The sequence below is a fragment of the Tympanuchus pallidicinctus genome, unplaced genomic scaffold (assembly GCF_026119805.1).
Source record: "Tympanuchus pallidicinctus isolate F22 unplaced genomic scaffold, pur_lepc_1.0 scaffold9, whole genome shotgun sequence".
In the NCBI taxonomy this organism is placed as follows: Eukaryota; Metazoa; Chordata; class Aves; order Galliformes; family Phasianidae; genus Tympanuchus; species Tympanuchus pallidicinctus.
This window is the reverse complement of record NW_026294813.1, coordinates 1,833,922-1,854,678: the sequence shown is the minus strand read 5'-3', so window position 1 is coordinate 1,854,678 and position 20,757 is coordinate 1,833,922. Positions and strand designations below refer to the sequence as shown.

The 20,757-nt window shown below is 43.8% G+C and overlaps 1 protein-coding gene across 1 annotated transcript in view; it reads left to right on the top strand.

Annotated features, from left to right (window-relative positions):
• Window positions 1-7,938: 7,938 nt before the first annotated feature.
• The window catches only part of SERINC5 (serine incorporator 5), a 44,252-nt gene continuing 31,433 nt past the window's right edge, over window positions 7,939-20,757 (top strand). The window contains exon 1 of the mRNA XM_052670269.1: window positions 7,939-8,117. Coding sequence (XP_052526229.1) covers window positions 8,091-8,117 — 27 coding nt within the window. The 5' untranslated portion in view covers window positions 7,939-8,090. The remainder of the gene's footprint in view (window positions 8,118-20,757) is intronic.

Below are 20,757 nucleotides of genomic sequence, written 5' to 3'. Positions count from 1 at the left end.
ACTGGAATAAGTTTTCCACAAGAAACTATTTTAGGAAACACTGCAGTGGTTATGTCATTAACTGTGTAAAAGTTCCCATTTGGATCTGAGTGGTCATTTCCAGAACATGTGCATGTGCGTTTGTGCACGCACATTTCCCCTCCTTCCCATAAACAGAGTTTTGATTGCTGTTTCATTTCTAGGCTAAAGCAAAACACACTTTTACCTAAAAAGCAATCTAAAATTGTTTGTAGGTTAATAGACAATAAGGCATAGACTTACGCTATAAAAATGAACAGATTGTATCTGTCACCACCATATATAATAGATTTTGGTTTTGTTTTCTTTCTGATTGCATTTATATTTGGAAAATTTTTATGTATTTCATTTCACCTGAATCACAGCCAAACAGCAAATTTATTCTCATTGCATGCAGCCTTCCTCCTTCTCCTCGCTAGTTGGCACAGACCAAATTATTTTTAATTACTGAAAAGTCATGGAATTCCACAACAGAAAATGCACCATTCCTAGTTGCAGCTTCATTTGAGAAGGTGTGAACAAAATGGCACAGTTTGTAGTTTTCTTACAATAAAATAGACTGTACTGGTTCATACTGTGTGAGTCTTCAAGAAGCAGAGAGTCCTTGAGCATTCCTGCTCAGCTGTGATTTCTCTGTGCTGTGCCAAAAAGCTTTTTGTTTCACCACTAAACAGATTTTGAGTTCTCTATGGAACTGGTAATATTGCATTCTTTTCACAGTGAAGGAGGATGGTGAGAATGGCAGTTTCTGATACAATAATACATGTAGAAATGAGTTGGGAATAAGTAAAGCAGATGCACGTTAAAGTGCAATACTGCAAGTGAAACTGCAGTTGTGATCCAAGGGTAATACCTTTCTTGGCAGCTCGAGCAAAGCTGATGTGCCACAGAAGGGCACTAGTGCATGTGAAATAGGGTTAGAAATCTTGCAGACAGTTCTGTAGGCTGCCTGAAGGTGAGTGACTCAAAGGCAGATGTTTCTGAGGCTTCATGTTCTACTATGCTGTTTGTATATTTACTGAGAGTGGAAACTGGTTTGCTCCTGGAGAACAACTGGCTTCTTACTAGCATTTTTCCTGGCAACACAGTTACAACTACTAACCAAGCACTTTTCTTCTTTCCTTGCTCCTCAGCATCCAAACTGAGACCAGAGTCTAAAGTCCATTCCTTGGTATTCCCCAAGTTGACCATTTGATGCCTTCATTTGCCTCTCACCTCTCAGTCTGACAGGTTCAGGCAGTAGAATCTTTGTTTACATGTATGTCTTTTCCCTGTTCTGACTCATTAAATCTCAGTAAATCTATGTTTTTAAAATCTCCTATGCAAAAGAAGACCAAAGCGCTTTTCCTTTCTCTGTTGAAGCTGTGAATTTCCCACCACTTGAAAGTCATAGATCAGATTTAGCATTTCTTCAAAGACATGCTCTTTATCCTGCCAACAGGAATGGTTTGAGGTAGGAATTACTGGCTGAAGATTTCTGGCCAGTTAATCAGATTTGCAGAATACAGTAATGTTATCTGATTTCAGAATCTACACGTGATGGGTAAACCTTATTCTGAATGCATGGTTTGTTTCAGAGCAACTGTTCTTTACATAAAGTAACATCTGGTCATCCCTTAGCTATTACCATGTTTAATGCTTGCCATCAACACAGCAGGAAAATCCAAGCCTTCCTTGTGACAAATGTTTCATTAAAAAAGCCACAGAGTACATCCCAAGGCTCTGACCAACTAATTGGCAAGTCCTTTACAGAGCTTCACTGTTTTCTTCAGTGAAGAGGCTGGATTTATTTATGTCAGATCACTGACATAAGGATAACAGTGCAGGCATGAAGAGACATTTGTGGAGCTTGAGTTAATGATGCTCCCCACCCAGGGAATGCTTGCTGCTATCACAAAGCATGAAGCTTTTCTGAGAACACTGAGGAGGGGCATTACAATGAGCTAACACTTTGGGTTAGACAGCAGATGTAAGCTGCTAGATTGCAGTGTGTATCCCTAGCATGCTGCAAGAAGTCTCTGATACGTAAGTTTATCTCTCTTATCTGACTCTCTCTTGTCATGCTCAGAGTGGGATACAGTTGGGCCTTCATGCCATTTGAGAAGAAAGGGTGATTCAAAACAGTGAAAGATGCATGATGTGAGGAGAAGTTTTTCTCTCCATCACCAAACTCTTGATCCTTGTACTCTCACGTCACACTCATACATAATCCTTTCCCAGTCTTCCCTTGCAAGACAGTTTTATTATAAAACCTCTTTCATGTTTTGAGTTAATTTAAATGTGTGGAAATTAAGCCAAACCTGACCAGTCTGTTTCTTGGGATCGTACAAGAAGTCTGGAACAGAAATAGAGAATGAATATATTCTGTGATGCTTGTCTAAACCACATGACTCAAGAACCTGACTGTTTCAAAGTTAAAAGCACTGGTGGTTTACTATCGTGTGTTTGCTGGCCACACCGCTTTCCTACATGCAGTTCAATTCTTTATTCTTTCTCTTCAGTGCTGACTTTGTAGAGAGGAGTGGTAAATTAGAGGACCTGTGTTTAGATCCTTACCACCAGCCCTGACATGAGGAGTCCTCCCTTGAGGTTGTGGTTGATGCTCTTCCTATAAAAAAGTCTCAGCTGCAATGGTGACTGAACTGTGGTGGGATCCCCCAGGGTCCCTGTGAGCTGGTGTTTTTTGCAACTAAATGACCCTCTGATTGAAAAAATAATCTCTTGACAGTGATAAGTACCGCAGCTCTAACTTCAGTACGCACAGATGGCAGAGCACCACCTGTATGTCTTTAATAAACTGTACTCCTAGAGTAATTCTGGGCTCTTCAGTTCCCAGCAAAACACCAAATTTAACACTGATTCTTCTTATAACCTGTTTTTTTTTGTTTGTTTGTTTGTTTTTTGTTGTTTTGTTTTTTCACCTAGAGCATCAATTTTTTGTTTGCACTCACAAAAGGAAGGGGTTTTGTGCAATACATCCTGCAATCTATACTGATTCCTTTTTTGATGTTTTCTACACATATACACAGTATAATGGCCTTAGTCACAGAGTTCCTAAGATTCTGGTATTTTAACACTAGAAATAAGGTTCTAAATCGTTATCTTAAATATTACAGCACACAAATACAGATGAAGCGACGGAGTTTTTCTACAGGGAACTGTATTGCTACTTTGTTTGTACTTACTGCTGACTCTGTTTGCAGTAACAAAGATAGCCTGAAATCATACAAAAAAGCTGAGAAATTAAGAGGAGAAGCTTTACTGGACCCAGTGCACACCAACAGAAGGAATAATTAGAGAGGTAAAGAGGTTAAAATTTGAAGTAATCTGGGCTGCAATGATCATGCCCTGGTGTGGAGTTCATGATCTTGAGAGATATGGGGCTGGCAAAGGGTAAAGTCAGGACTTTGAATTTTACAGGAGCACATTCCCAGTTCTTCAAAGAATTAATGGATGAGATCCCCTGGAAATTGTCATTAGGGATAAAGGAGCTAACTTAAAGAGCTGGCAGGTCTTTAAGCACATTTTTCACAGAGTGCGAGGGCTCTCCATCCCCATGTGTAAGAAATCAATCAGGGGAGGAAGGAGGCCATCATGGTTGAACAAAGATCTGCTGTTCAAAGTGAGGGATGAGAAGGCAGAAGAAGCAGGGATGGGTGGTCAAAGATGGGATCGGGAAAGATAAGGCACAGATACAACTGAACTTGGCAAGGGATGCAAAGAATAATAAGAAGGGATTTTACAGATACATTGGTCAGAAAAGAAGGAGCCAGGGGAGCAAACTGGTGACAACAGATACACTGAAGGCTGAGATATTCAAAAACCTTTTTTATTCTGTCTTTGCTGGCAGTATCCCTACAACTCTCAAGACCCTGAATCTCAGAGGAGGAGCTGAGGGACCAAAGCACTTTCCTCTGTAAATGAAGACTGGGTCTGAGAACAGCAGATGAACCTAAACATAAGAACTCTACTGGGCCCGATGACATGCATCCCAGGGTACTGAAGGCGCTGTCTCATTGCCAAGCCATTCTTCATCATATTTGAAAAGTCATGGCTGTCAGTTGAAGTCCCCAGTGACTGGAAAGAAGGAAAACATCACAACCCATTTTTAAAAGGGTATGAAGGAGTACACTGGGAGCTACCAATTGCTCAGCCTCACCCCTGTGCCTCAGAAGATCATGCAATCATAGAATCGCTTGAGTCATCTAGTTCAATTCCCCTGCTATGAACAGGGACACCTACAGCTAGATCAGGTTGCTCAGAATTTGCCCAGCCTGGTCTTGAATGTCTCCCCTTGTCCTGTCACAACAGACTCAGATAAATTCTGTTCCCTTCTTTCTTATAGTCCCCCTTTAGATTCCGAAAGGCCTGAGGTACTAAAACCTGAACAACAGACTCTGAACCAAAGCTGACCTTCAGATGAACCTCACAACCAAAGACTATACCACACATACAACTCAATATCTATCTTGCTGTTTTAACCTGAATGTATGTATTTGATGGCAATTCATAAAAATCTGTTGTAATGGTTTTTTTTAACAGTAACAGTTAGTGGATCTTTCTTTATTTAGGGGCATGTTGCAAGACCCTCAAACCAGACATCTGACCTTGTTGAGAAACATGTGGTTAAAGCCTAAATAGATAGGGAAGCTCCTCCAGCCCCTCCTTGCGACCTGCTCAGGCTTTGGGTAGAATCCAAAAGGATGAAACAAGATGTTTCTGTATTTGAAGTTCCATAAACTTGTTTATTCATCTGTATAAAAGTTGGGCCCCTTGGCAGAGACGTTGGAGACCTCATCTATGAGTGGACAATCTGCTTAGGATGTCACAATTGCCAGGGAAGGTTCTCTAAATCCTTGCTGTAACCAGAGCTCCCGAGCGAGATGTAAGAAAAAGAGGATGAGTGAATCATAGGAATGTGCATTTAGTGATAGCAGAAGCAGGCGTCCAGTGAGATCCCAACAGATGGAATAGAGCTATTTGGGATTCTATGGATTCCGATGAGGCTGGGCTCCTAGATGAATTTGTAGGTGTGAAACCTGCATGAGGATGAAAAGTGGAATTAGGTGCTAACAAGTGAGGTAAGATTATATTCAGTGTAAAGAAAATGTAACTGGGGAGTTTAAACAAAGATCAGGGGATCCTCTGCTTTCCTGGATGATGTGTTTGTATGATAAGGTTTTTAAAAGTTTTTAACTGTGAGTTCAGATGCGTTTTGAAATAATGTTTACAATACTAACTTGTTAGTCTCAGCAGCTCAAGGATGTAATACTAAATAGCCTACAGAATATGTTTGGCCAGGATCTGAATGTCAGTGGTAAACTCTGCTAAACTGTGTACAACAAATCAAGGAAGAAGGGATGAAATCGACCGTTTTTACTGAGGATGCTAATGTTGTGATGTGGAATGCTCTGTTTGTATGAGAAATAGACTGCTCAAAACTGCTGCACCAGCATATAAAAATGTGATTATGACACACCTAATTAGCGAGATAGGAAATCTCCTTGACAAGATAACTGAAAAAATTCAGCATCTAAATGACCTCGGAGAACGGGATTCCTGGGGAAGTATGGGGAACCAACACACTCAAGACAATCCTCAAAGCAGAGAAAACAGGATTTCTGGAAAAAATATACATATATTTTGCAGCTTTATTAACAGATGGTATGTATGTCTCATGATAAGATTGGTGGTTTTCCAACACATGACTTATGGAAGATATGTAAACAGAGAGGGATCAATAAATCTACCAAGAAAACAGAGAATTGTAAAGCGAAAGATCCAGGAACAACTTCACCCATAGCATCTCCTCTGGAGCCTCAACAGAACTTCACATCTGGAGTGTAGGAATGGAATGGAGTTTCTGCATTAGAACTAACAAGATAAATATTTTACAAATAGTTCTTTTCTGGGGTGGGGGGTGGCAGGGGGGAGAGAAGGGGTTCTTTTTACTTTATCAGGGGTCTCTGATAATGTTTGCATGCTCAGCAGATATGTGAAATACTTTATAGTCACAGAGATTAGGTAGATGGAGTAATTTATAGGTGCAAAGGCTGCAGCTCTTGTCTGCCCAGCCATCAGGATTACCTCCGAGCCTTGAGTTAAAGACAAGTTGTTGGAAATATCCAAATAATGCAAGCAGGAGAGCACCCAGAAAACAGTGTTACATCTTTTTATGCCCTGTTGCCTGACGCTTATCTCTTTCTCCCCTAGTTCCTCACTGGCTGAATACTTTAGGTTCACAATCTTCTCAACGCTTCACTAAACATACAAACACTGGACAAACAAATCTTCACTGGCTAAGCGTAAACTTTTAATTAATTAATTTAACTTCTGACCCTCACTCCACACTTGGTCATTGTTTCTGGATATCTGCTTGTCCTCCCTTGCATAGAGATAAGCTCAGAAGGAGGACAGAGGGGAATATCTTGATGCCTGCCTGTCACATTCCAATGTTCTCATGGAGTGAGACAATCTGGCCTTGTGTAGAGGCCCTAGCTTCTTTGATGTTTGTTAAATCTGCTTTTCTTTTGCTGGGAGCTTCTTATCCTAACAGAACAACTCTACAATATGTTTTCTAATCCCGAACACTATAACCACATTATTTGGAACAAAACTATTGCAGTTTTGCAAGAAAGAATTAATCACACAATTCAGTAATAATGTTTCTAAAGCACGCTGCTAACATATACTGTATTTCTACTTTTTAGATCAATTATTTCTAAGGATAAGTTTGCATTATGTTCTACTTCTTCAAACCAATTGCCCTTTTTAATATATAATGTGGAAACAACATTCCATTCCTACCAAGTTAGACATTTCACTCCTAAATAGTGTGATAATGCCTTTACTAATCAAAAACCCTTGATTAGGAGGCTCTTTATGTTGGAAGACTCCTAATTTTTGGTACTGGACAGATGAGACCTGAGTGATAGCATTCAAAAAGGAGAAGTTAAATAGTTAGCAACACACATGTACAGCTAGCAACAATTTATGTTTAGCCAGTACAAATATACATAAGTAATATTTTGTCACATGCTCATACACATTGCAAGAATATCTTGCAGAGAGCAATCAAACAAGAAAACAAGTCATGACATGCCCAAGGAAGTAAGGCAAGTGGCACACGCCTGCCTGAAGAAGCATCCTTCCCCGGTGCTCTTTGCTTAACAAAGGAAGCATCCTTTGGGCAGAATGGAAGAGGCCTTGGAAAAAATCACCCTGTCAATGCGATAAGAGCGCTGAGACTTCTTGGGAATGGCAGGACGTCCACCAGCAGGCGAAAAGATAGAACATGAACTAAGAAATGTCAGAATGTAATTAACAAATGTAAGCCTTCGGTGAGATTGTGAATCTGCAGTACCCAGCCGCCGGAGAAAAGGGGGAGGGGGTAAATCTGGGAGGAGACAAGATACAAAAGCTGCAATGTTATTTCCGTAGGTGCTCTCCTGTTGGCAGGATGGCCGGCATTGCAATCGCGAATTAGAGTTTCTTCACCAGAAATCCCGTCTCCTAAAAATTATCTATCTCACACGTTTGTGACACACGCACTGGAACGCTCCGGCGGAGCGTGGTTTTGTCATCCGTTTCACGTGGGCTGAACGCGCACTGTCAGCGTGCCGGCCCCGCACCTGCCGCAGGGGCTGCCCGTGCCCTCACACCGCCTCGGCCCGTCGGGGTGAGCGGGGCGCGGGGCCGCAATGCCGCCGGGCCTCGGGGCGAGCAGCGCCGAAGGAGCGGCCCGCGGGGAGCCGCGGCACAGCCGTGCGGGCGCGGAACGCGTAGCGCCGCGAGCAGGCCTCGCTCCCGCCGAGGAACGACGCGACGCGGCGCAACGCGCCCCGCAGAGCCCTCGCCCCAGCGCCGTCCGCGGGGGCCGCGCTCCCTGACGACAGCGGAAGCCGCGCGGCGGGGCCGGGCCGAGGGCTGCGGGCAGAGGCGGTGCGGCTCCGCCCGTCCGCGGCGGTACCCTGCGCGGCCCGGCCCAGCCCGCATGGGGCGGCCGCCTCGCACCGCGCTGTTGTGAGAGAGCGAGCGAGCGAGCGAGCGAGGCGGTCAGACGCGCCGCCGGCATGTCCGCGCCCTGCTGCGCCGGCCAGGTAGGGCTCGGGGCGCCGGGAAGGCGTCCTGCGCGGGCCTGCCGCGACGGCGCAGCGGAGGGCAGGAGCGCGCCGTGTGTCCCTGCCCGCGGCCGGAGGAGCCCGGCCCGGCTCGCTGAGGACACCTGACTCCCTGCGCTGCCTCTTTATAACAGCTCTGCGCTTTCGTAGCTGGGAAAGCCGCGTATTGCAGCGTCCTGTACGTTCCGGGAGGACGGGGCAGCTCCGGCGCGGCTGTCGGAACGGGTCGCCGCTGCAGCAGCTGTGCCGCGGGCGGCCCGGAGCGGAGCGGGGAGCCGGGGAAGCGCTCCGCGGGCGCTGCCCGAGTGCGCGCGGAGGGAGTCTGGGTGCTGTCCCGTCCCGCGGCACCGCTCGGAAAGGGCTCGGCAGGTGCCGGCGCAGTGGGAGCTTACCGGGCTGCTGCCTTCGGCATCGGAGGGGTCCTGAAGCCGGGTGCCCCGGTTTGCCCGCCTGCGGCGTTCTGATGGGCGAAGAATGGCGGAATGGGACGGGAAGGGGTGTGCGAGGCCGCGTCCAGATCTGCTGCAGGGCAGGGAAGGACGGCAGTTGTGCCCCTTGTCTTCAGGCTGCTGTTCGACGGAATCACCTCGCCGCCGCGTTATTCTTCGCTTAATTTTCCCAGACCTTCACTTCTGCCGCAGTAACCCGTTACTACTCGTCCTGACAGCAGCAGGCTAATTCTGTTGGTTTACAACAGCCTTTTACATATCCAAGCACCGTAAGGCCCGAATTCTGTTGTTATTGCCCCACTGGCGACTGCCCACCCTCAGCTTCTGATTATTTTCCTGCTTTTGTGTCAGCCCTCTGGCTGTGATTCTGTGGTTCTGCTCTGTGAGAACTGACTAGAGAGGTTTGGTGTTCTTATGAGCTGAACTCCAGCTGGTGGCAGCAGCTTGAGAGCCCAGTCTAGATCTGGTCCTGTGGCTGTTCCAGTGTTCAGCAGGCTGCAGGACTGTTCAGTTTGCCTCCGCACATCTGCTGTTCTCCAAACAGAATGCTGCCCTGTGCCACACCAGGATTCCTGCGTGTTTGCAGGACCTGTGTTTGGTAATGCTCCCCTTGAAGAATGGGCTCCTGGGCTGCTGCCTCACCTGCTTTTTTGCAGCACATGAAGCAAGTTTTTGCCCTGCTTGGTCTCTTTCATGGAATGAAGGGAACAAAGTGCTGGTACTAGATACTGTTAGGTGGTTGCTTATCTATTCATGCCTTCCTGTCTTTTTTGGTGTAACTCCTGGAGGAATAGCTTAAAACAGAAAGGGACAAAAGCATTTCAAGGCTCATATGTTGAATGGCTTGCTTTAGCATAACTGAACTTCGAAGAATTCTTAAAACCACTCTTAATATCCTATTTAGTAATATCTTCTAGTGTAGTAATGTGTTTTATTGACACTGATGTGTCACTTCAGAGTCTGGAAAGAAACTGAACTCCTTCATGATTTTGGAGCCGAAGCAAAAACCCTAAAGTGGATGCAGTCATAGTGCCAAAATTATGCAATACCCTAGGGAAATGTATTCTGCTGGATGAAACTTTTTCTTTTGTGTGTGTGTGTGAGACTTATCTGTGCTAAGTACGGCATGTTGCTGGATTTACAACAGCAAACTTAGTGTGGATAACCTTTCTACAGATTAAGATGATAAATGATATAAAACATGTTTCAGTAATGTGCACTGTAACTTTTTTTAAAGGGAAAATGGTCTTTCATAGGTAGATTAACTCCAACCTTGATGGAGAGGGGGATGTTGGTGCAGTGTAAATAATACTTAAAAATAGAAGGGATAGAAATTCCTCTTTCTTGACCCAACTTCTTTGGGCATTTTAAGAATACTATTAATCATGCTGGAAAATCAGGAAGGAATTTGCCTTCTCCTTTTCTATTCTCCAAAATGTAACCCTAACTACAGAAACAGTAATGAAGTGCTTGAGGAAAGATGGGACCTTATGCAATAGGTTCTGAAAAACAGCCTTTATGTTGATCTCTCCTTCCTGTATACAAAATACTAGTTTGATGGGTTTGATACCCCATGTATTTGTTCTTTTCAGTGGTTTGGGTTTTTTCCTGTTGTTGTTAGGAAGTGTTTTGGCCCTGCACTCTCTGCAGAGCTGTGTTTCTGTGGTTCTGCTCTGGAGAACTGACTAGAGAGGTTTGGTGTTCTCCGTGTGAGCTGGGAAAGTGCAAATATCACATGTTACTGTCTGTAGGCAATACCAAAATACTGTTGTGAGTTACTATCACTTGGCCGTCAATTTTCTCCATTCAGAGTGCCAGCAAACTCTTTTAATATGAAGCAGACAGTGAGTTATCAGTTTTTTTGGGTCTGGACCAAACTGTACTCAGTGTCTAGCTGATTATGCCTGTCTGAATAAGCTTATTCAGGTTTCCCAGCCCAAATTCCTGTTGTTAAAGCATACAGTGGCTAGCTGCCAAACTTTAGTGTACTTCGGTTATGCTGATTTTGCACTAAAAATTATTTTAAATAATCTTAATTAACATGGCTGTGTGACTTGCATCCTTGCCAAACAGACCATGGGAACTTGCTCTCAAGGAGCTTGGCCATTGACAAACTTCAGTTTCAGCAGCTGTTTTGTCACATAACATGCAAACTGACTTTTGCAGAAAATGGCAATCTTTAGGTGTTCCTGCTCTAATGGGCTTGCTGGTGCTTTTTTATTCTGCAGGTATTTCTTTGGTAGACCCATTTTCAGGATGCAGCAAGAATACAGTCTAGCTTGGACCTCCACAATGCTTTTGATTACATAAAAACATCTGCTTAAATTGACAGGAAACAGGATTTTACATTTGGCTTTTCTTCAGTAGTTATTCTCAAGAGAATCGAGTTGAGATCATGGTTAAGAAAAGCAGCTGTTGTGGAAAATCTTTATTACAATGAATAAGTTTTGGGGTTTTTTTTCCTAAGTTAAATAAATGTAATTTTAATAGTTACTGTTTAGTTTGTAGGGGGCAGTGTGCTGCAGCTGGCTTGCTGAAGAAGATGGATTTTTCAAGTAGAATTGGTAGTTATTAAAGCTTATAAAGCATTCAAAGCTATTTTTGTAGGTCTGTTAAATCTCAAGTGCTGTCTTTAGTGCTATTCAGTACTTGAAATCATATCAAGTAATAAACGTAGTAATATGCACCATAAGTAGAATATGAGATTTTTATTTTATGTCCGGGCCTCTAACTCAGGTTTAAATAAAACAGTAAAATGCCATATTCAGATCCAGGGCTTAGACCTTGCTTGTACTTGCCTGTGTCAGGGGCCTCTGGGCACCAGAGCACTCCAGAGGGGGACACCAACACTCGTGGACAGCTGGCTCCCTGAGGTCTTGTTTGGGGTACCACAGGTACACTCATGAAAAGAAGGGCTTTGCTCCTCTTCTTCTCCCTCATTTGTAAAAATGTGGAGGTTTTGCTCTAAGGCAAATGGGTGTCCAAACAACAGAATTAACAAAGCCTGCTTTCTTAGGGCTTTGTGTGTGTTGAGATTGGTATCCTACATTGGTTTCCTCTTCTAGTAAATACTGCAGCCTTGTCTTTGTTCAGGGTTGAGACGTCATTTTTCTCTACTAGCCCTTTTACCTATTTTCATGAAAATAGTGAGGAAGTAAAACCTTTGAGACCCATCATCCTCTCGTAGCTGGATAAAATTTGCTGATGGATGCAGAAGTGAATGGGAAGAGAGCTGACAACAACCAAAAGACAGTGAGGTTGTGTAAGCATTGTATTATTTTGTATCATTTTATATTTGCACTGCTAGCTTAAATTCAAAGTAATCCCTTCCCTGTCAGTGCTTAGAGGCAGACAATACGCTTTCTCATTCCTGCTTAATTTCTCATTCCTGCTTCATTTTTTTTTTCTTTCGTCTTTTTCCTCTTGCATCCCACATTGTCAGCTGATTGTGCTGTGCATTTCAAGAAACAGCTTAAACACCCGTACTCATACAGCAGGGGAGGGAAGGCTGTGTTAGAACGCACCTTCAAGAGCAGGGCGGTACTCTTCTGTGAAAGGATTTGCATCTGATTGCTGCGTTTATTTTATTCACAGGTGTTGTTATTTCAGTGTGGTTTTTTTCATTACTGAGACTGTTGTTGCAATGGATCTACTCACAGTTGTCAGTGCAAGATGTGCTTGTTTTGGGGAACAACTGAGTGAAAGTCTTGGCTGTAAGTATGGGTGTGAGCTGGAGCTTGATTCTGCTGCCATCCCAGACACGTTCCAGGTTTGCAGATCGGTTGTGTTAAGGTACTTGGGCTTCATGTTGCTTCCTTCTTAAATCTGAGTTAATGGCATTTGGGCTGAGTATGTCCTGACGTATTAAATGTTCCTAGATTTCTAGGATGTGATCAACTGTTCTGACCACTGGCTTTTACCTATGCATTGCTCGGGTCACCCAGGAAAGGGATTTCAACACCAGCAATCTGAGCACTTCTGTTTTGAGGGAGGATGTCCTTGAGTTGCTGTGGTGGAAGGACAATGACATTTCTCATTTGGACTCATTAATCTGAGATAATCTCTGTAATCTTGAGCACATCCTCTGTGTCACTTCTCTGCAGCTGAAGTGCAGGGCTGTCTCCAGGCTGTGTTGTGCTGCAGTGCAAGGTGTGGGGTGGCAGAGTGTGGAGTGGGCAGCTTTTGGGAGCAGTGTTTGTCTCAACAGCAGCGACAGGAGCAAGTCACTGCCTTTCTTCTGAGTCTGACACACCCAGCACTTGCATAACTGGCTAGGACTGGTGCTGTGTGCAGCTTGTGATGGAGCTCCTAGTAATTAGAGACGGCATCTGCGCAAATATTTAAGCATATGAAAGAGTTCACAGCCTGATTGTGAGAAGCTTTTTGCACTTTTTTTTCCAGCAGAACTGACACAAGATGTGTCAATGTGTCACCTCTCAAACCAGGCTTTAGCAGGAACTCTTCCTAACAGTTTCTGAAGAGACTAGCCTCATGTTTGTCTCTTTGTATTGCTGCCACAGGCAAAGCATGATTTGGGAGTGCTATTCAAGATACTTCTAAAGTTGTCATTGTGATGGTATTTAAAAATGCTGATCAGAAAGTAGGAGATAGGGAGAGGTGAGCAGGCTCCATTTTGAACATGCCTGGTTAGAAATGGATGTGCAGGTGGTTGTTTTGACTCTGATATAAACTGGAATGTCTTTAGCAATGTTGTGAGCAATTAGATTGTTTTATTTTTTTAAAATATAAGATATGGTGAGAAATAGTTAATCTTTTGTACAGTTTATTGTCTTTCATCACTTCGTATGAAGTGTTAGAATCTCTTTTTTCCCATTTAAAATCTGAACTCAGTAGCAGAAGTACTTTTTAAAGGCATAGCATTTTTGTGGGACAGCTCAGAGCTGTCCATTTGTTCAGAAGTGGAGCAGTTGTTCCATCTGCATGCCTGTAAATCACCACATGAAGAAATTTCACTTTATCTGCTTCTTCACTCCTGTGAAAAACTGATTTGAGCCTGTAGCTCTTTCTGTGCCCAGTGATGCACCATGTTGTGTCTGTGCTGCCACACGTCTTAGATACAGGAGATGGAGAAAAAGTGCTTGCTGTATGAAGTGACAGTCTCAGGTTATGTACAGATGATGCCATTGCTGCTAAGTCTTCCATTACCCAGCTGCTCACTCAGTAGCTCTTTTGCTGTGAGAGGCGCTCAGGTTGAGAGTGCAGCTCCCATGCCTGTGGCTATGGAGGAGGTGCTGGGGAGATCCAGAGAGAATCACAGCCATATGCTGCTGGTAGGAAATGTCTTAAGGCCTTTGGATGATAAACTTAAGGTAGGTGGTTTTGGGTTCCCTCTTTGGTGAGCAGGGAGAAAAGACCGAGTTTAAGGCCAGGCTGGGTGGGGCCCTGAGAGGCCTGATGGGCAACCCTGTGGCAGCGGGGTGGGACTGGGTGGGCTTTGAGTTCCCTTCCAACACAAGCCATTCTGTGCTTTTAAAAGACACATTGAGCTAGGCAGGAAAGCCTCAATGAGAACCAGGGAACTGTTGCAGATAAATATATTCTTTCCTTGTTCTTTTTAATGAGAGATGCAAGTAATGACTCAGAGGAATGGACTGCCCATCTCCTTTGAGATGTTCTATATTAAAATTAATAACTGAGACATAGCTATGCTAGTAGGAGGCTGGGTGATGTGATGTGCTGCGGTGCTCGGGTCAGACTAAACATTTGCCTTGAATTTTCCATAACCATCAGGAGAAGAGCAGTTGGCCAGTCTTTAATTCAGAAATTTGGCAGCGATGTTATTTGCTAATGTTGAGCTGAGTCACCACTTAGTACCATTGGAGCAGAAAGACAAAAGCAAATCAGTCCAGCCAAGCACTTCACTTCTGCTCTGCCAGCATATGCTAGCAGCTTGCTTGTGCTTTAGCTGTTGGTGTGACTGCCCCAGACACTGCTTCTTCCAATGGGCTTCTTCCAAAGTTCTACTTCTTGTTTTATAGCCTCATGGTGATCCTGCCCCATGGTGCAGGGCGTAAGCCTCCATTTTGCCTCAGCTCAGGGCAAGAAGGCCTCATCAGAAAGCAACATTCTGGCAGGATGTGTATCTGGAGTCAGTTGTAGTTTTGCACAGCTTCCAACGTGAGGTGTGCTCCTAAAAATAGGTTCTTAGTTAACTAATGTACTGTTTGCCGAATCTCTTGTCTTGAGCCACCTGGTCACTAAAGCAGCAGTGAAAAGACATCTTAGGTGGGCAAAGAAGAAAATAAAGCTTCAGCTTTACAGGGACAAACCAATCACCACATAACTATGCAGCCAGTTGGAGACATTTTTGCAACATGTATGCGTAGCTGCAGAAGGGATCAGTAATCCCAGCTCCTAAGTTTAGCCTGCTTGGCATTGCACACCTCGTCTTGAAACATAGCATAAAGGTTTGCTTGCTTTTTCACTCTTTCCTGAAGCTGTGAGCTGTGCTAGGCTGGTGCTGTTGCTGGTTCAGCCCACTGGGATGCTTCATGCAGCTGTGAGCGCCTGTCGGGGCATTTCTGGCAGACTTTGACATTAACAGATCAGTGATCACATTATCTGCAAACCCTACAAGCAGGGTAATGCTAGTGGTCAAGTAATCACTGTATGAAGGCTAAGCTGTTGCCAGCCCAACTGAGAAGAAGCTTCAGTGCAGCACATTCCTCAGCTCTGTGGCATGGTCAGGAATGATTTGAAGAAGTCATTACTCAAAGCATTCTGTTAATATATCCTTATAATTGTAGCCACTGAATTGTTGTATAATATGCACAGTGCTTGCTTGCAACACCATAGTAGCCTATAGATGTTATGGATGGTGCTTGTGATGTAGCACTGTGGATGGGGAAGCGTGCTGTGGGAATGTTCTGCTTTAACATGATAAAAGTTATAACAGTATTTATTTGAAGAAGTAATTACACAGAATATTCTGTTAATGCTTGCTTGCAACACCACGGTAGTCTTTAGATGCAGTGGATGATAACTGTGGTGTAGTATTGTAGATTGTGAGGCTCATGTTGTAAGGCCGATCTGCTTTAACAAGGCAAGAGAAACAGCAATGGAATGCCTAAAATATGACAGCATAAAGATGTTCTGCTTTGTCTTCCTTACCTGTTTGTGCAGAGGTTTCCCCATTGTCCTTGCATTCCACCAGCAATGTTTGGGACAAAAGGAGTGCTGGGAGGAAGTAGGCAACCACAAAGACTAACAGTGGAGCACTAGGTGACATAAAAGATTGCCAAATAAGCCTATGTCTGTTAGGAAGTCATTGGGGGTGGTAGAATAATTAATTTAATATGAATGTAATGAGTATGTAATACATGTGAAAATGTAACCTATTCACAAACGATCAACTGGTGAAGCATTCTTGTAGTGTTACCTTGAAGCTACCCCAGTGCTGCCAATAAAGAACACTTTGCTTGACAGTAACAAAACTTTGCTGTCAAGTTTCTACACATTGATTTTGAATCAATATAGTTAAGCTTGCTAGAGTTCTGATGGGTGCCCCCGCCGTCATCTTCTTCAGGTATTAGAAGGAGTGTCTCTGAACGAAAGTGTTAAGGAAGCTTTGCTGAGTCTTTGTCCCAAGGAAATAGGCCTTGCTTGGAATTGATATAGGTTGTGTATCGAATAAATTAATACATAGAAACTTAACAGCAATGTTTTGTCACTGTTAAGTCAGGTGTTCTTTATTAGCAGCGCAGGGAAGCACTGGGGATATTTCCACCATAAGCACTTAAAGATTACATGACTCAGAGTCCATTGTATTTCCACAGACAGTACGTATTCATCAATTTCAAGTGAGACAATTAACATATACATGCCTACCTCAGGTAGTGAATTATGAGGTCTCCGGTCTTCTAGTCAGTGGTCTCTTCTACCTTCTAGCATCCTTTCAGCATCATGACAAAACAACTTCTTTTACTTCATCCAGTGATCTTCCTCACTTGTCTTCTAGATGAACTTTCTTCATAGACAGATGTTCAGTAGGAGAACACCCAATTATAATTAATTGATAGGTACCAAAATTGTAACATTTGCTTACTCAGCACTTGGCGTCTGCTTATCCTTGGATAGAGATAAGTTTGGCAACCTATCTTTTAATATATATTGGGGTATTAATTTGTCTTTTAATGATATATACGGGGGTGTAGAAGATAAGGAGGATAGAGGGGAGTATCTTGATGTCTGCCTGTTGCGTCCCAACCTAATCCCAGAGTGAGACAATTTGGCCTTGTGTGGAGACGCTGGCTGTCATTATTGTGTGTCTTTTGCTGACGGTCTCTTATCAAAACAGAATAACCTTACAACATGCTTTCTAGTTTATAATACTACATCTGTAGTATTCTCAGCATCTAAAAGCCATCACAGTTTTGCAAGCAAGATTTAATCACGCAATACAACAGTGCAACAACTGTATTTCTAAAATAAACTGCAAAAATATATAGTATTTCTACTTTTTCAAATCAGTTGTTTCTAAAAACAATTTACAAAATACTTTGTGCTCTACTTCTTCAATTCAGCTGGTAGTCACTGAATGTGTAACACACTTCTGGGAAACTTCTGCATATGTAACACAAGTAATGTATATAAACTGAAGATGGTTTGTATAAGCGATGTGTGGTTGGAGGATTTCCCCATGCACCCAGTGCTGCCAGTAGGAATACCTGCTTAACGGTAACAAAGCTTTTGCTGTTAAGTCCCTTCTCGTGGATTTCTTTGATTCAGGAAGCATGATGCTCTGTCAAGATGCTGGGTGGTTGTTCACAGGAAGAGATGGAATGCTGCTAAGTCTTCATTTCTTTAAGAATGTGCTTTTTTTTTTTTTTTAACGTGATCTTCTTGGCTTTGATTTTTACAGTTTCTGTTGAAGTCTCCCAAAAGGAAGAGAGTGTTGTTGTGACAAGTTTGGTACTTCCCTGTGGCTTGTATATTCAAAAAATACCGTGGGCTATTTTAGGCAGTGAGCCTGAAACTCCTCATGGATACACACTGTGTTTTAATGGCTACAGAACATATTTTCTACGGCATTCAAGATTTTTTTGGAAACATCTCTGGAACATACCTTCTAAAAATGTCACTGTGTTTACAAATGCAAAAGATAGTACACGTCCACTTCACTTCTTAGTCGTGTGTGTAAATAGCCATGTGTTGGCTCAGCATTACCACCCTCTCTAATTCTGCCATTTCTCAGGTTGGATCAGCTTGGATCTTGCCATGACCAAGGCTTGTGTGCAGAGCAGATGTTCGGAGTGCATTGGTGAAGCGTTTGCTGCAGGGAATGAGCAGCTGGTGCATGGCTTGGTAGACCTGCTGCCTTTGCTCCCACCACCAAAATGCCTGCTCAGAGGGCCAGAGTGTGTGGGTCACTGGGAATGGTGTGGAGTGCTCCCCTCTGCCTGCCCTCCTGTGTGTGTGCTAGCTCCTCAGATGAAAGGATAAATTGTTTGTGTCTTTGCACAGACATCCTGTCAGGCAGCTGACAAGGACTGATAAGGCATTTGTTTCTGCCCTCTTTTGTTTTTTAACCATCTAGCTCCTTTGTTTGATTAGCAGCTGCCAGCAGGGGTGCAAGGAGAAGGGCTCAGCAGTGGCTGCAGAGCCAACCTGGCCTGCAGAAGAAATGTCTGTGGAACTGTGCATGAGTATTTTTAACTGAAGAATTTCCCACACTGTTGTCTGCAGCTGCTGCTGCCCGAGTGGCCACATGTCCTTGTGGTAATTGCCTGACTTATGGCAGTCTTTGGACCAGTGAGACTTGAAGCCAGACACCACTGCACGTGTGACAGGCTCCTGCTACAGCAGCAGACTTGCCAGGGCTGCTGCCTTGGGCTCCTTGGAGCTAGGAGCTGGACAAGGCACAGCACTGTGAGGGAGCAGTGTAGGTATGGACTAGGATTCCTGAGACTTGCCTGCTTACAGAGCTTGTGGATCTTTAGTTATTTAGCTTGTTTCTCATCAGAGAACTGCAAAGTGCCTTTGTCCAGCAAAGCCTGTTTAGGAGCTTTTGTTTAATGAAAAGCTAGATTTGTAAAAGTTCTATGTCATTGCTTATTTGTTTTTTTTTCACTGCCCATGTCTTTTTTTTTTTTTTCCTTTTTTTTTCTTTTTTTTTTTTCTGCTTTTTTCTTTTAATACAATGAGAAATTGCGGCTGGCTTTCTGTAGTTGTGGGTCCTGGGTCCCTGGAGAGACCCTCACTGCAGTCAGAAGGCAGAACGAAGTGAGATGTCCAATGCCCATAGTAAGGCATGTGGCATCAGACAGTGGTGGTGCAGCTGTGCGCTGCAGCAGCCTTTGAACAGAGAGCTCATTGCAGAGCTGGACTTTGAAGTTTGCCGTCCAAAGATAACATCTTTGAAACCTCTCAGGTCAGTGGCTCACAGCCAGCCAGCATCTCACTCTTTGGGACAGAGGCTGTTCTCATATATTTTTGGATAACACCTATTTCATTGCGGCCCATTCTGGAATGTAGCTAATCATAACCAGAGTTACTCTATTTTTTCTTTTTTAAAAACGTGGGGCTGTGGCTGAACAACCTAACCAGCTTTCTGTGGTTTCCATGACTATTCAGAGTGTCTTGAGGAGTGTCTGAAATAAGATGAATGCACTGCAGTTTTTCACAAATACTGTCAACTTATAGGTTACATGCTGACTATCAGAAGCTATCATTAAAGTTTCACTAAATAATGAGAAGCAACGTGCTAGTGAACTACATATGCTATTTAAGTATTTGTTGCTTTAAATAGCAGCTCCTGGGACTGGAGGGCTCCCAGGACTGGAATAGCAGACGCGTCCCTGGACATGGATGAAGTTTCATTGGCAGAGCTCTGTAGAACTTAAGAAAATGATGTTCCACTCTCACTCCTAAAAATGCCAAAGCTGTGTAACTTTTCCATTCTTCAGTATAGTTTTTAATGGTATGCTGAGTACAGCCAGCAGTTGAAATACTTCCTAGATACTTTGGATCTGAATGATACAGACTGAAAGAACCTTCAGTATTAATTTTTTTCTTCTTTTTTTCTTCATAATTTTGAGGTGGATAGGTTATGTTTTTCAGATATATTTTTGTTTTGAAGTACTTTTTTTTCCCAATTGTTTGCTGAATAAATAGATCACCATAGCGTGGTTATTTCTTGAATTTGCAGTTGGTGCAGTAAAAGATAATTTCACTCAGCTGGCATTGTCTTCTCAAAATGTACTTGCCTGATGTGCTTATGCACATTGTGTTTTTAATTAACAACTTTGGTGCCAACATGAGCCCATTCTGCTTATTTCCCACAGCTTAAGTTTCATGTGTTATTGGGAGGATTTCTGTGCCCCAGCAGTGGCAGTTCTAGAAGCTGCTTGCATGGAGGCTGTGTCTTCCCTGGTGTGAGGCGCAGCAGTGAACCCAGAGCAAGGCAGAATGTGTCGTGCTGTCCCCATTTTGCTGTATGAGCCACACAGCTGCTGTGGAGTGAGGCATGGGGATGAGGACAGGAAGTCTGAGCTTGAGTGTTGCAACTGATAGTAGTGATGAGGAAATAGCAAGCTGGAAGTCTTTTAAAGACCTTTCTTTTTTGCCATGATCAGATACTCTGATCAACCAGTCTAGGAGCCAGACTGTGGGGTCGCATGAGAGACACATGTCTGCAAACAAACACATGGGACGCCTGCCGCTCCTGGGCCAGACAGGCTTCACTGCTGAAGGAGAATGTGTCCTAGGAGGAAGGCTGTGTGTCTGTGTGTGTGTGTGTGCCTGGACAACTCAAATGCAGCGTTTGCTGTTTAGAGCATACCCTGATGACAAATAAGTGCATTTTGAAGTCTCTGGCAAGGGCTCATGTCTGCAGCTACTTGCTAGCTAGCAGCGAGATCCTCTGGCCATCTGTGATCCCATGAGAGGGCTGAGGAACTGCAGGGCACGTGTGCCAATGGACAGTACTCTGGGTATTCTTAAGCCCATGACACATCCAGTGCTTGTCCCTATACTGAGTTCTGGCTGCCAACAGCCCCAAATCAGGAGTGCAGGCAAGTGGGGGTGCTTGGATCTGCAGCAGGGCCTGGAAGAGAGGCTCCTTGTGCCTGGGTGCCTGCTGATGTCCAGAAATTCCTGTGGTTGCTTCTGCTGAGAGAAGGACGGGGCTGTATGAAGCTGATGCCTGTTGC